Source organism: Lathamus discolor, chromosome 6 (genome assembly GCF_037157495.1).
Source record: "Lathamus discolor isolate bLatDis1 chromosome 6, bLatDis1.hap1, whole genome shotgun sequence".
NCBI classification, from domain to species: domain Eukaryota; kingdom Metazoa; phylum Chordata; class Aves; order Psittaciformes; family Psittacidae; genus Lathamus; species Lathamus discolor.
Window position 1 is genome coordinate 42,340,089 of NC_088889.1, and position 15,898 is coordinate 42,355,986.

The window sequence follows — 15,898 nt, forward strand, 5'->3', positions numbered from 1 at the left end:
TACATGCTTCATTATATACAAGTTGCTGGTCCTTAGCTTTGCTTTGCTTTGATACTGCTAAACAGTACACAGACTTTGTAAACTTGACAAAAGCACTTCTGGGTAAACTGTTTTATTATACTATACATCAATACAAATATTAAGTTATACAAACTCTGTATAACTTCGTACTGGATCCCAGATACAAGAAACCAGGACAAAGTAAACTATGGATAAGCTTTTGTGACATGTAGTTTGTGAGTATTTCACTTAAGCCCTAGGCAGTTGCTTCTCACTTAGGGTCTTAGCTATTTCTTGGTTCCAGAATTTGAAGGAATTTCCCCCATCCTGTTGTGGGGAGAAGTGGAATATGGGCTTGGTGGTGTTTAATCACTGGCCTGGGTAAGCCCGCTGCAACTAGCAAACTTGAAAAAGATACAGAAATCATAGTTGTAGGAGATGGACACTTACAATAGCTAGCTTAAGATTAGTTGAACTGGTCTCCTATGGCTCCTTTTAGTTGAGAAAAGCTTCTCTCCAGGGGCATTTTGGAGATATAAAGAGGGTTGCTAGTCTGAATATTCTGAACCCCATCTTTTTCGAGAACTAGAGAAGCATCTTCTCACATGAAGTTAACCTACTGATAGTAACACCCAAAGTTTGCGAATTATGAAAGACTCTTCATTCTTTACTGCTAACACAGGGTAATACATAGTTTGAGAAGTTGTTTGCAAGTGAAATATGTCATTTCAGTTAAAATAAGATTTAGGAAGGATCATGTCTGTAGGTGTGTTATTTGATAATAAGTTCTTCAGTCTTGTATCTATAACTGTAACAGGGTTTGATGTTTGGAAGCTGAAGCTGAACAAGTAATACATTATTTCTTAAAGGCAGAGAAGTTAATTGCAGCTATGTTTAGGAATTTCAACAAGTTTTCCTTTATTGGGACTCTTGCATCAAGATTACCTGGGGCACTGGATTCAGAAGGTTTAGAAAATAAGTGCTTGTTCACCCATGCCTACTGGACTTGAAGCAGGAATAGATTCTACCTCACGCTGGTTCAACAGGCAGTCATGCTAATATCACAGTGGTTTTCCAAGTGTTAATATTTGTAAATCTCTCTCCAAATGTGTAAACAGGTTTACATAGTTGCAGTTGAAAAGCAGAAAAATCAAAGCGATGCCCACAATCATTGTTTCAAAATTGGAAACTCTGCAGAAGAAAACTACAGAGATGTAACATCTTCAGCCAGTGGACTTCTGGACTTAGTACAGGCAGATCTTGGAACACTAAGCAAGCTCTGGCTTGCTGCACTTCAGGATTTTGCTCTCTTAACTTTGCCTTCAGAATATGCATCACAACTACCTGCTGAAGGTAAGAAGGCAAATCATTTGTGTTTTCACTTGTAAATGCACATCATTAATGCCCTGGCTTGTGTTAAGATCACAGTAAGATTAAATTGTATAGAGAATATGCATACTTGTATACGTGTCTAAAGATAAAGACTGGTTTTGAGAACAGAGATTTCACTGATGTGAGTAGTAGTTTATTTGGTGTTTTTGTTTGTTGGGTAATTTTAAGGTTCAAAGAAGAAAAAGGTAATTTGGATTCTATCCAAATAATATAAATGAAGTGCCTTCATTAGGCTGAAATTTAGTATTGAACATTAAAAAAAGTCATACATCAAATACGATAAATATAATTTCAATGAAAAGAATAATCCCTTTACAAGAATGAGAAAATATGATAGTTGAAAATAAATTATATCCTTAAAATTGTAACTTTTCTTCTTACAGGAGGTACATTTTATACAGCAGAGACAATTGAAAATGCCAGACCTCATTACTACAACTCCTGGGCACTGATACTTTATGCTACAGCATTATGGCTTACTAGCACAGGTTTCGTCGTTGTTGATCCAGATGAAGGTGTTACTAATCTCTCTAGACCTGTCACCCCAACTACAATGTGTCAAGATTCTTCTACCAGGCCCTTGGTGAAATCTCCTGAGGATGTGAATACTGACAGATTTCATCTTATCTTGGGTTAGTGAGTGCAAAATCTGTCTAGATGCTGTAACCCAAAATGTAATTTTAATAGATAAAACTGTAGCAAATAAATATTTAATTATTCAAATTTAACTGCATCACTGAATATATCATCTTTTAGAAAAATATCCAGTCAGAAGAATTTAAAGTCCTAGTGAGAAAACTGTAGAGTGTTTTCTCAAATGTGGTAGAAAAAACACTCAGTGTGAGTGCACCGGAGTTCTAAAAATGTGCTTTCTGCTCATAAATATGCAAGTTCAAGGGTGTATTTTATCACAGTTGTGGCACTACAGTTACAAAGTGCATGGTTTAGCATCACCGAAGTGGTTTAGCATCACTGAAGTAGTTTAGCATCACAGAGTAGTGTGTAAGCTGTAAAGGACTTATGGAGGTCATCTTTTCCACACACTCCTGCTCAAGCCAGGCCACCTAAACACAGTTGCCCAGGACTGTGTCTGGGTGGCTTTTGAATATTTCCATGGATGGAGGCTTCGCAACCTCGCTGGGCAACCTGTGCTGGTGCTCAGTAATAAGTGTTTCTGTAAGTTCATTTAAAGCTCTGTTTAAGCATCTGTTACTGCAGAGGATTATCAGGCAGTTGAACACAGTCCCAGTTCTCTAAATATACACTATTAGGTATTTCTGGTTGTATTTTTCTTTCTTTGGGCTCTCTTTTGTAACCTTTCATAGTAACTTTTTTGGAATGGGTTTGTATGAACCAGATGCATATGGCTTCTTTTGCATCCCAGTCTTCCTGCACGAAGCCAGTTTCCCTTTGAACTCCATTGTTCCTTCAGTTAAAAGTTGGACCTCTGATGCAAAAGGTGCTCATTTTCCCTGCTTCCTAAGCTAATGGATTAGTGCTTCAAATTTCATATACTTTGCCATAGACACCTGGCTGTTTATTCTGCTTCCAGACATATTGCACTTCTTCATTTTCACTTCCTAGGGAGAAACTGAAAGCGGTTTAAAGCATGGACACTTTCTGTTATACAGCTCTTTAGTGTACACTGGTCAGTTGGCCAAGTCATTCCACATTTTGGAATTAGAGTTGTACAACTGGGATGAGAATATGGATCACAGTTTACATGAAGTTTATCTCCAGTGTCATGAATTGTCATCCGAAGAGTTCTGAAAGCTGAGGAAAAAAAAGTTATTTTCATCTGCTCTAGGATTTGCAAATTTAGGCTTCATGTAATTTGTTTATTACTGGTGATCCAGTTGTGATAGCTGCATTCTTTAGTATTATTATAAAATGGGAATAAAAAACCTCTGCTTTTGAGTTTGTGAACTACGATTACTTTCTCCATTATTTCCTTCTATTGCCTAAATCAGTGACTAAGCAAATATTTTGTGATGCTTTCATTATTAGTTGCCTACCTATTCATTGGACTTAGAGTTCAGTGTCTTACCTAGAAATTGCTCTGGATTTTTACTTGTTTATGTTAATGGCCAGTTTGAATCATGTCTTCTACTGTCTAGAAGCTGAAGTTCTTTCATTGTTTTGAGGGAAATAGAGTTCTTGCTCCAAGATATTAGCAACAGGAGATGAATTCACTTAATATAAAATGCAAATGCTATTTCTGTATCTGTTGAACCTACTGTTGGGTTACATAGCAATTGACAAAATTCCTTCAAAATTTCACATACATATGGGTTTTTTTCTTCTCATGCTTACAGGAATTAGTGTGGAATTTCTCTGCTCTCCTCGATCAGATGCAGCAATGGAGAACATTATTGCCTGCTTACGTGCCCTACAGGCACTCTTTGATGTTCCATGGCCAAGGTCAAAAATAGGTGGTGATCAGGTAATGTCTCAATGATCAGAACACCCAAAAATTAAGGCATAATTTTAGTTTGTACATTATCTGTACTATCTACCGTACATGCAGGAATCTTCAACACATAAGTAGTAGGTGAATTATATGCTTTACCAAAATCCAAAGCTGTACAGGGAGAGAGCACAACATGGAACCTGTAAGAAGACAGCGAGGGGCAGTGAACTTGAGGATGTTTCATCAGGAAGGAGTAATTAGATGAGTAGGGTGAGAGACAGGTAGAGACAGAATTCCAGAAAAAAATGTTCTCTTTTTCCTTCTGTCAAGGGACAGTTTAATTAAATCTATTGTAAATCTTAAAGATGATAAGAAAACTGTAGAAAATCAGCGGTATTAAACACCAACAACGAAAACAGCCCCAAGAAAACCCCATACACAGCACACCAGTGATCCTAAAAGAAATACTAACTTCAAATTCCTTTTTCCCTTTAAGTTAAGCTTTGTACCGTTCTGTGTGCCTTGCAATTTCCTAGCATGGCTGAAGTGATAAAGCTCATGGACATGCCCAAGTTCTGCTGACCATTGGTGCACTCCCTGAGGAATGAAATGCATATACTATAGCAGAGTTAGTGCAGTATCTCCACCTTTATGAGTTAAAAAGCCATAAGATAAAGATTACTTGGGAGTCTTTTTTAGTAGTTTTAAGTGCCTTATCTCTAATTACTGTGATTACTATTTTGTTGGGAAAATTGAGCAAGATTCCTGCTACTGGGAGCTAGGAGCTAGATATGGAAGAAAATGCCAAATCCTGAGATTGCATCAGTTATGCTGTGTTCTTTAGTGTGATTAATAAGAGTAATACTGTTGGCTTTAATGGGTATTAACAAGTTTCTAAAATTCTTGCAATAAAATAGGAATATATTAACCATTGTTCTTACTGTAGGAGTTGGGTGTAGAGCTGCTGAATGTTTTGCATCGACTGATACTGACCAGAGAATCACCTGATATTCAGCTTGCTGCCCTTGAAGTGGTTCAACTGATTCTTTTCGCAGCTCAGGAACATGTGAAAGAAAAGCGGAGAAGTGCAGAAGGTACAGTAATGTATGAGATGTTGAATACATATTATCAGGGTTAAAGCAATTCTTTCTTAGAAAACGGCATTCTTGGAGGTGATATTCTAAGATACATCTTAATTTGAAGTGTGTCATGATTGGTGACTAATCCTGATTTACTTGGGTCAGTCCAGGTGCCTGACATGAGAAATCAGAGTGACATGATAGATAGCAGGTGGTTTTGGTGTTGAGTAGAGGGCATGAAGTGAGGAGGAAGACTGGAGAAACTGAAGTTGGGATAGTCTTGTGTGGTGTCAGGGAAGAAGTCCTAGTGAAAACATGGGATCACCTGCAGTAGAGTAAGGGAGAGACGTGGCACACACAGCTGCTACAAGCCAGACTCCACTATTTACTCTGATTGTAACTTCCTAAAGTAAAATACCATTCCATTTTGTAAAATAAGAAATCTGGGAGAAGAATCAAAACACATCAGGTGACATCATATTGGCATGGTGCCTCAGCACATAGTATGTCTGAATTATTGTACACGCTTTTTCCTTTTGACAATCAGTGTGTAGTTTGCTTATTCAGAAGAATGGATGTTTGCCAGTAGAACTTTGGATACATATACATGCACATAGATAAGTATCAAGATTGTCACTTGGTGATGAAACAGTCTTAAGAAGTAAACTTCCTGGAAACAAGGTACAGCCTGCAGATTTCTGCTATATTTCTTTTTGTTTTAGTTGATGATGGTGCTGCAGAAAAGGAAACATTACCAGAATTTGGAGAAGGCAAAGACACAGGAGGACTGGTACCTGGGAAATCATTAGTCTTCGCAACACTGGAGTTGTGTGTTTGTATTCTTGTCAGACAGCTTCCCCAGCTCAACCCTAAATTAACTTGCAGCCCTGCAGTTCAATCTGGAAAACATCTGTTACTGTCAGAAGATGGAAGTAGACTGGTAGCAGCAGCATTAGTTATTCTCTCTGATGTTCCTGCAATCTGCTCTCCTGAAGGTATGCTGTTTCATCACAAGAAAAAATTAATGAAAGAATATTGGGTTATTATGAGCTCCGTTATTATTACCTAATTTTCTCAGCTGGATGAATCTGGCAGCAAGTTGTGTTGATTTGCTTGTGACAATTTCCTGTTCTAATTATTTTTTTGACTGTCAGATTACAAAACAAGTTACAAAACAAGTTACAAAACTGAAACAATTAAAGGAGTAGTTTTTCTCTTCCTCCCACATGTAGCAGTACAATTAATAGATTCATTTTGTTTGGGGAAGTATATGATAGCTACATGATTAGGTTCTTCTTGAATTGTCTATTCTGGAATTTATAATGCAGACATAAATTAAATTTAAAAGGGAAATGTTCCATGTTACCTTTCACTAAGAACCATCATTTGAATGTTAGGAAACCACTCTAAGGAATTAAGGTTGATTTTTTTCAAATTAGTTGAGTTTTTACCCATGATTCATTTTGGATTCAATCCAAAGTTCAAGATGGTTTCCCCCTGCCACCCATCAATATCATATTCACATATATGATTGTTCAGTACCAGTATAGCCACACTTACAAACTGTTTCTGCCCTACGCCTCTATTCTCACCTTAGGTATCTGTGTTACGCCTTAGGCAAATTTTTGTATTTACGAGCCCTGGAAATGTTTTAATTTTCTCCTAATTTGTTCTCTGTTACAAGAGTCTTCTTCAGGGGATAGCATATTCCATATAGTAGGCAGTTCTTGCTACCACTGTAGGGTAATGGTGTGATTTCTGTTTCCATCTGCAGCTCATTATTTATGAGTTCAAAGAAAACAAACTTAGCATCACTTAAATTAAGGGCAACTGTCTTGTATGAGAAATAATCTGTGATTTTTCTTTTGTCTGTGTAGTTCTTTTTGTCTTTAACTGTTCAGGTTATTCCACAAACTAACAGCTTAGGACCAGATGGGATGTTTACCCTAGAGAACATAACATTTGAGTCAGGTGACTAAAATGAGGATCTTAAGCTTGCTTATGCAGTCAGTTGAATAAGGAAGCATCTCCAAAAGTTAACTCATATAATCAAAGAGAACTCCAAATGGAAATGCATCTTCTCTTTTTTCCCCTTTGATAGGTAACTGAAGTTAGTCCTGTGAGACCATGTCTCTTAATTCAGGCACCTGTATATGCATATGTATGTATGTATGCATAATAAAATTTTCAAATAAATTATGCTTGTGGACTGCCTTTCCTACTGAATTCCAGCAGTCAGTTTTCAGAGGCTTGGCTGTTGAAAAATAGAAGGTAGATGTCCTCAGGTTCAGAAAATATTTACGTGTATGTCAGAGACCCTCATTATTCAACAGGTCTCTCACAAACAAGAGCATATTAAAATCTTTTAAAAAGAAGGTTTGCTAATTAGGCAAGGACATAGGCACATTAAGCCGTATCTCAACTCTGTGCTTTGATGAATTGGAACTTAAGATAGTAGTAACATGTAAGTATGCAGATTTCTAGATTGTCTCAAATTCATGTAGAGTTCTGTACTACTATTAGATTCAGAGACATAAGATCAGGCAAAACTGCTATGCCAAGCTACTCCAGTAAGTTTTTTATATAGTCTCTTATTCTGACAGATTGACTTTCAGATTCTCAGGGAGAGATGATCTGTTCAGTACGCTGTGGGACAATCTGCTTCTCTCCTTAGGTGTCCTCTTTTCCAAAAAAGGTTTTAATCATAATTCTAGGATTATTTTTAGCACATTTTTAGTTTGATCCTCTTCTTATTAATCTGACTAAATTGTTGACTGTAGTGATTTCCTGAAGTAGTGGCAACCTTAGCTAAATACACATCATGCAGGAGAAGTATTTCCTCTTACCAGTTTTGAAATTACCTCCTGTTAATTTCCTTCGCTGTATTGTCTTTCAAATACAAGATGCTCATAATATTTTTTTCTGCTGTACAATGCTTTATATGCTTCCATAGCTTCTCCTCTTCTGCTCCTCAGTGATTCTGATCTTTCTGTTGTTTTCTCTGAACATGACATAATTCCACATTTTGTATAATAAAATCATCAAGGAAAAGATATACAATGCTAATTTAAAAGGGGAGAAGATTTAACTTCATTTATGCAGTCTGGCTCCCTGTTTGCTATAGTAAGTCACATGATGTTTCATATTTTTTCAGATTACCAGGGCCTCCATTCACATAGGTGATTAAAAATTATAAACCATAAATACAAAAGACATTCCAAGAAAACTTTTTTTTTTTTTTAATGTAAAACGTACCTGAATTTTTTAGACTTATGTGAAATTATTTTGCTTTGTTTTACAGGAAGCATTTCAGTTCTTCCTACTATCTTGTACCTAATTACTGGAGTACTTAAAGAAACTGCTGTGAAATTGCAAGATGGCCAGTTACCTTTGACCGTTGCTGCATCTCTACAAGCTCTTAAAGGACTCTTGTCTTCTCCAATGGCTCGAGCAGAGAAGAGTCGAACTGCCTGGACTGATCTTCTACGTAGTGCTTTGGTTACAGTGCTTGACTTTTGGGATCAAGGTAAGCACGAATTTGAGGTTTGTGTGTTTAAAAATGAGACCCAAAAAAAAAAAGTTTGTGTGAAAGGTAGTTTGGTTTTATTTAAATTAAATGCACACACTCCTTAAAAAAAGACTAGTATCTTAGTCACAGGGGAATTAGTTGGCTACCAAGTACTGTTGCAACTATAGTGCAATCTTGTCCTTACAGTTCCTATAAGAATTCATCATCTGTAACGGTATAAATGTGGATTTGCAGGCTTACCCATGTATTATGTAGTGCCACAATGTAGCTATGAGCTATGATGCAATAAGCAGGAGTTATGGTTTCAGCATACAGTTGAGCACAAAAGACAACTCAACTGCATGCAGGTTCTCCACAAAGAACTAGCGCCTGTGTTGAAGCAAAGGGTATTCAGACAGTGGTTCGAGAAAAAGTATTTTCATCATAAAGTTACTTTTCTGCATGTTGCTTCTTCAACTGCCCGAGTTTTTAGGATTTTTATCATTTCTTATGTGTAATCTCCAAGTTGTAACTTGCCAGAACTGTTGTTTAAAATGTTGGGGTTTTAGATACAGCAAGTGAATTATATGTTCTTAATGCAAATTTTATATTCTCGGAATAGGTTGTACCCTAATATGTTATACATGCTCTTCAAAGATCTGTTGTACTTTATACAGAGGAACAATGGAATAGGAGTATGCTGTTATTTATAAATATGCATATAACTACCCCTGAATTCCGCTTTTGGCATTGGCTTTTATTACAGTGAAAGGCCATATCAGTGCATCAGAGTATGCTAAAGAAACATAGGCATTGATATTTCTATTACCCCTCTTTGTAAAACTTGAATTCATAGAATTGCTTTTTAATGCAAATCTAACAGACTGCTTACTTTATTGCTAGTAGATGGGCTTCTCCAAGAACGTGATGAAGTTAGCCTGCTTACTGCTATTACGGTATTCATTATGTCTACCAGTCCAGAAGTTACTACCATTGAGTGCCTTCAAAAGCATTGTATTGAGAAGTTTAAAATAACACTTGAGTCAAAAGATCCTCTTGTAAGTACTGGTGAAGTTACAAGAATTATCAGTGTCATGGTAAATGAATTTTAGGTTTATTTTACGTTCAGTTGTTTCACTTGTCCTGTGTGTTGATTCCAGTTAGGTCTGTCCTGCCTATATCTATTGTATTATTTTAAAATACAGTTGGGACGTTAGCAGGAACATGCCAAGCAATGTGTTTTATCATTTTTTTTTCATTCTGTAAACACTCCTGTATTCTTATAGGGTTTTATTTTTTTTAGTGCGTCAGACTCAGATATACATAGATAAATAGATGACACAGTTGTGTAGTTTTCAGGCACCTTTTATTTGTTTAGTTTGTCTTTGACATACAGGTATTATCTTTTGCACAGGAAATCCCTCAGCCATGGGTCTTTGAGAGCTGGAGCACGTGCCTTACCTAGCTTTTACTGTCCCAGAAGCATTAGCTCCTGGCCACTGCTGGAGGCAGCATATTGAACTGATTAATGCTTTGTGCTGACCTAGTATAAATATTTTGAAATAGTTACTTTAGATTGTACAGCCATAGTTCTTCTATTACCATTCTTCATCTGAAAAAATGAAGTATCAGAAGGGGAAAAAATCCATCTGTTATCATTGCAAATACAAGTGGCTTTTGTAGGAGCTGGGACTTTCTCACTCTGAAACTTCAGTTCTGAAAATAACATGCATTAGATTCATGTCTGACTGTGAGAATTCACTGGTTTACTTGTATCAAACTGGTTTACTTGTATCTTCTCTGTATATATTCATGTAGTAACAAAAATTTAAACAAAGTCACTTTTACTTGGGAAATAGCTGTAGGAAAATGCTTGTTTATATATTAATATATAACTAGTATTATAAATGTTGGTTTCCATAGATAGGAAACCACAAATGAGAAATATGACTGCAAGAAAATGGTAGTATGCATTTGCAAGTTTTATCCAAGCATATAGGTATCTGAGCCTTTCAGAAATTATGTAGGAACTTGGTATTTCAGTCCTATTGACTTCCAGTGACATGCAAGCTAATGCATCATTTGAGGCGTTGTAAAATGTGCCTACAGTTTGGCAGAGGTAACGCTTATATTTAAAGCACCTATACAGCAGTCAGCTGTATTTTTGTCAAAAGGAGTCCGTTTTCAAAATGGTACCGAGACATGATCTTCACACAAAAATAATGTTTTTTCCTTAACTCAAAACTGTAAGAAAATGTAGGGCTCAGTGGGAAGAAACAGGAAGCATGATCTAGTTTCTTTTCGTAATTTGACTACAAGTTAAAATGCTCCTATAAAGTATTATGAATTAGCAGCTTGCAACCTGGTGAATTTTCAAGCTGAGGCATGTTTTCCTCCCTCCCTAAAACTTTACCTGACCAGTTGTGAGTTTTAAAACACTCTGACATGCATTATAAATATAACACTTTGTAAGTGCAAATTTGATTTTTCCCTTTAGGTACAGTGTAAGTGCTACCAGCTGCTGCACTCCATCTTTCAGCATCCAAACAAAACTGTGTCATATCCTTATATTCATTCTTTAGCACCATCCATTGTGGGAAAACTGCAGGAAACAGAAAAAGCAAAACCTGAAAATGCTGCTGAACTTCAGGTCATTCAGGAAGGAATAAAGGTGGTTATAGCTCTTATAGCCACTGCTGAGGAAGAGCACCGTAAGTTACTTCCATTACTAGTATCCAAAACATTAGAGATGCTGAAAGTTGCCACAAGTAACAAATTAAAACTAAACAACCACTAGGAATCCAGTCCTGAACACTTCATTGCTAACAAAATTGCTAACAAGAATGTTGGTTCCTTTTACTGTACAATTCAAATAACTGTTTGCAATTTTGTAGTTTGTGTTAAATGTTAACTCAGAGAAAAACCAGTTAGAATTTGAAGCTGTTTATAAGTTGTATTTTCAATGTTTATAGGTGCTCATTTGGTGGCCGGTCTTCTTCCCATCCTTATTTCCTTTCTTTTGGATGAAAATGCCCTGGTTTCTGCTACAAACTCTGCAAAAAGTCTGCATGAGTTTGCTTTGCAAAATCTGATGCAGATTGGTCCACAGTACTCATCGGTTTTTAAAAAACTAATGGCTGCTTCTCCAACTATGAAAGCGAGGCTTGAGTCAGCTGTAAAAGGCAATCAAGAAAGCATCAAAACGAAGACTGCTAAACATGCAAAGAATCCTGGGAAAAGTTCAAGCATTCAGCTAAAGACCAATTTTCTTTAAAGTCTTTTTTTGTCGGTTTATGCACTTTGGTATCAACAGCAAAAAATATCTTTTAATTTCTAATCAGAGTAGGATCTCTTATTTCAGTTTGCACTGAAGTATTACAGAGTTTTTAAGAGAAAGCATATCTCTATGACTTTCTTGTTAGTTAGTGTAAGACTTATTAAACATCTCTAAAAACTATGAATAAATCTATCAGAGGTCATCTAATCTGCATTTTTGGATTATTTTGGACTAAAATACCAGAAATCCACATGCCTATATTAAAAACTATAGTGAACTTTACCATAGATATATTTAGGAGCAGCCCACACTTAGCCAGTAAGTAAAATGAATTTTATTTTAAATGTTTGTCAAAAATAAGTTACCCCGGGTTTTAAATCTCACTGGGACTTCAATTTACTTGCAGGTTGTAATCTATCCTAATTACTAATTTAACACACTGCATCATTAAGTAAACAGATCAAATATCCTCATAAGCCTTACAATAGATTACTGTTGATCTCAAAAAAAAAAAATCAACTCAATAAAGGTAATATTGATAGCTTTAATCCTAATAACTTCTTGAGCTGGCTGAGATTTAACAAATGCTGTTAAATACAGCTCTACAGTGCTTCTTCACTGAGGACTCTTTAGTGCTTTACACAGTGGGACTACTATGCATATGTAAGTATTTGCAGGCTTGGTGCCTTGCTGCTTGACATAGTCTCACTTTTCAGGATGTATGCTGGTGTTAAATTTGTATTAGGCTAGCCAGGCAATTGAAGCTTACGTATCTTGTCCAGGATAGGACAGCAATTTTAATATACTGTGCCTCAATTCAGACATCTGCTCTATCTGGATGTATGTTTCCCGATCTTTAAATGATCGGATATATATACGTGTAACTCACCTAAACTTACGTATCTCTGCAATGAGAGATGGATATATTTCAAGTCAGCTTGTCTTGTGTCAAATGAAGTGCAACAAACTTATAATAAGGAGTATTTAATTAACATTTTTATCAAGGAACATATTTTAATATAGAAAAATTAATATCAAAATTGCAATGGCTGCAAAATATTTTCTACATATAGTGTGATGAATTCTTTCATAATACCCATATTATCTAAACCAAACACTGTCAAACTGAAGATAGTAGTTCCTTCTTGAATCTAATCACTTTAAAAGAAAGAAAAAGAAAAAAATAAGATTTACAGAACTGAGAAACACACTGTGACTCAGGAAAAGTATGATGTACTGTATTTTATTATAAGTTTTGTACATAGATATTATTGTAAATTGTACAGAATTAACCATTTGACCAAAGTTCTAACAATCTGTTTTTCTAATTTACATAAATAAATAAAGCTAATTTTCTTCACTTAAGATTTGTCTTACTCATTTTACCCAATAGCAGAGGAACTTGGAGGACTTTTGTAACAGAAGGAAAATGTTTTTATGCTGCCACAAGGAAACTAGTAAGAGATGTTTGAACTGGATGCACCAAGGTTTGTGACTTGACATTGCAATCTTCCTCTGTTCTGTATAGCACGGTGAGTAAGTAAGTAGGATCAGGGAGAGAGACTTGATGTGTGTAAAGACCTGTTCAGTGCCAAATGCTGAAATGCGTGAACTATGGAAAGCTGGTTGAGATACCTGCCATCTTTCCCTGGAGAACCAGAAGTTCTTTGTTCCACCTCTTCATTGCAGTTGAATCTGTAGTTGTTGGCTGTGTTGAAAGGAAGTTACATTAAAACAACGTGCTGTAAACTGCAGAATTAGTCAAAAATGTGCAAAAGCATCACACAATTGGGATGTAGTAGTGTTTAATTGGATAGAAGTCTGTAGCACTGCAGCTGAATCAGCAGTATGTCTTATACAGTTGTTTAGGCTAGAGTAAATTTGAAATTGATCTGGTATGTTCCAAGGTGCAGGAGTCACCTTCAGGCTGAGAGAGAGAAACCTCAGCTGAGTGATGCATGTATCACCAGAAAAAGGAATTACCAAATGCATAGGAAGCATAACATGTTCTTTATTAGTAAAAGTCAATTGGAATTTCCAGAGGGATTTCTCTCCCCCTTCCCCCCCCAACCCCCAAGACTGCCACAGCAGTGTGAGTTATTGCAGTCACAGGAGGGGTGGAATGGTCTTGGATAGTTTGGTAGTCTATCAGATGTAATAGTAATACTGCTTAGTAGGGATCAGGGAGCAAATTCAATAGAATTTCAGTGTAGTTTTAATGAGTTTAATGAAAGATGTCACCGCTGGGCCACCAGCCTCTCAAACGCGGTTTGTGGCTCTTATTTTGGCTTTGATGTGCAGTTGCAGATTTTTTTTTTTTTTATTTTATTTTTTTTCCTAAAATGTTCCTTGTATTCTCTGGAGAATAAATGGTTTATTACATGTAACGATGAAAGGGGAAGTGACATCTAAATATAGCAAAAGTAGGGCTGAAGATTTTGCCTGAGAAGCAGGTCAAAGCAAAAGCAGGCTTCCCAAGCCTGAAGTAATCTCTGGTAGCTGAACCCCCAGTTCACTCACTCTGCAACAGAGTATCTGTTTTGCCCTGTGGTCCTAGCACCGCTTCCTAGTTCCAGTCATGTGGAGTGCAGAATCAGATTCTAGAAGGTGGAGTGTGGCCTCAAATCCCCTTCCTCCTGCTTCACTTCAGCTGCTTAATGGCAGCAACACTCACAGTAGAAAACAAATAGAGAGAATGAGTACCAGCCACAGCAGAGCCAGATCTAGGGGTACATATTGGTGCATGTGCCCATTTGTCTAGTTATGGCACAGAAAAATGTATCGGTTATATATGTAAAGAAGTCTGCAGACAGGGAAAGTCTGTTTCTAAAAGTTGCTTGTAAAAAGCTAAATTTAGTAATGGCAAAGATTGATAAAATTCTATTCTACAGCTACAGCCTGAAGATTTGCAATTGTCCAGCCTAACATTTTTTTTTTAAACCGATGTTAATATTCATGTATTAAAATTTATGTGAATTATCTCACAGACAGTGAAATGCAATATAGAATTGCTGAGAATCCCTTTTCCTACTAGTGGGATTTTATTTTTGTTATTATTTTAAATTTATTTGGGGAAGATTTTGATTATGGTACTTTTGTAAGCATTTGAAATTTGACAAATACTTCCTGTGGCTTTGTTACGTTAATGGGAGGGCACATAGCAGGTTATGAAGTACCTGTTACAGCCTGTGGTACATATTGGCTGTATCAATTTTACAGCTAGTGGTCAAGATTCGAAACTGTATTCTGTAATACAGATTGTACTGGACATTAACTAAATGAATGGCTTTCAGTGCTGTAATCTTCTCCTTCAGAAGGTAATGAATACATTAACTGTAAGGGATTCTCTCCCAATTCTCCAGGTTTGTGAACCTGTCCCTAGACTACACAGAATGCTCCAAAACAGCTGAATCTTTTTCACTTCTGAGTAGTTCTGCTAAGTGCAGGACCTGCCGCAAGTAAGTATTTAAAATCCAGTTCCTGTTCATGCTAGTATTCCAGAACTATGTGCAGCTCCCTGTTAGAGATCTTTTCTGGTTTGTCTTCCTTACATTCAGGTAGCCAACAGCCAGCCACGACTTGCAGAGTCACTTGTGCTGAATACAAGAGCTAGAGGGCAATATGCTCCGGACAGTAAACCAAGAGATTGCTGTGAAGATGGGGCAGGCCTGAGGGAAAAGCAGCAGGAAAGGAGCAAATACAAAGCTTGCAGAGGAAGCAACAACATTCTCTAGGGATTCTTTTTCAAATCAAACAAGTGCTGAAGGATTAGAAGGACAGAGAGGAAGGAAGGGGAAAGCATGTGCATGGGTAGTGAATGAAGAAAGGGAAAATAATAATTAAATCAGTTACCGGGTTGAGTCATTGCTTCCAAAGGGCCTGTGTGAGGTATCATAGCTTAATAGTTGCCTAGAATCCTATAAAATCTTTTACAAATGAGACTACTCTGATTTGCAAAGTTGATGCGTTTTGATACATCAGCTTTGCTTGGTCTGTTTTGTACTGCCCATTATTTACCAGAAGGAAAAAAACCCTTGCTAACCATCCATGTATCAAAGCAAAACACCTTGTACTAGTAGCACAGGACGAGACAAGTTAAAGACAGTGCTGTAAGAAGTAATGCCAGGTTACTTGCGTGCAATACTGGAGATCTATACTTGTTAACGTATAGGCAAAGCAGCCACTATTCGATCACGTGCTGTGTGGTTTCTAAGTAAACCTTGAAAACAGTC

The 15,898-nt window shown here is 36.7% G+C and overlaps 1 protein-coding gene across 8 annotated transcripts in view; it reads left to right on the top strand.

Moving 5' to 3' along the window:
* The window catches only part of HEATR5A (HEAT repeat containing 5A), an 86,229-nt gene extending 73,198 nt beyond the window's left edge, over nt 1-13,031 (top strand). For 5 of the 8 annotated variants that reach the window (XM_065686411.1, XM_065686409.1, XM_065686408.1 and 2 more), the window contains 9 exons: nt 1,119-1,353; nt 1,776-2,024; nt 3,708-3,835; nt 4,749-4,896; nt 5,604-5,876; nt 8,183-8,407; nt 9,293-9,447; nt 10,887-11,100; nt 11,362-13,031. In XM_065686411.1, the coding sequence (XP_065542483.1) occupies nt 1,119-1,353; nt 1,776-2,024; nt 3,708-3,835; nt 4,749-4,896; nt 5,604-5,876; nt 8,183-8,407; nt 9,293-9,447; nt 10,887-11,100; nt 11,362-11,663 (1,929 nt within the window). In that variant the 3' untranslated portion in view covers nt 11,664-13,031. The remainder of the gene's footprint in view (nt 1-1,118; nt 1,354-1,775; nt 2,025-3,707; nt 3,836-4,748; nt 4,897-5,603; nt 5,877-8,182; nt 8,408-9,292; nt 9,448-10,886; nt 11,101-11,361) is intronic. The other 3 variants (XM_065686412.1, XM_065686415.1, XM_065686414.1) reach the window with 2 other exon arrangements.
* The last annotated feature ends 2,867 nt before the right edge of the window (nt 13,032-15,898 follow it).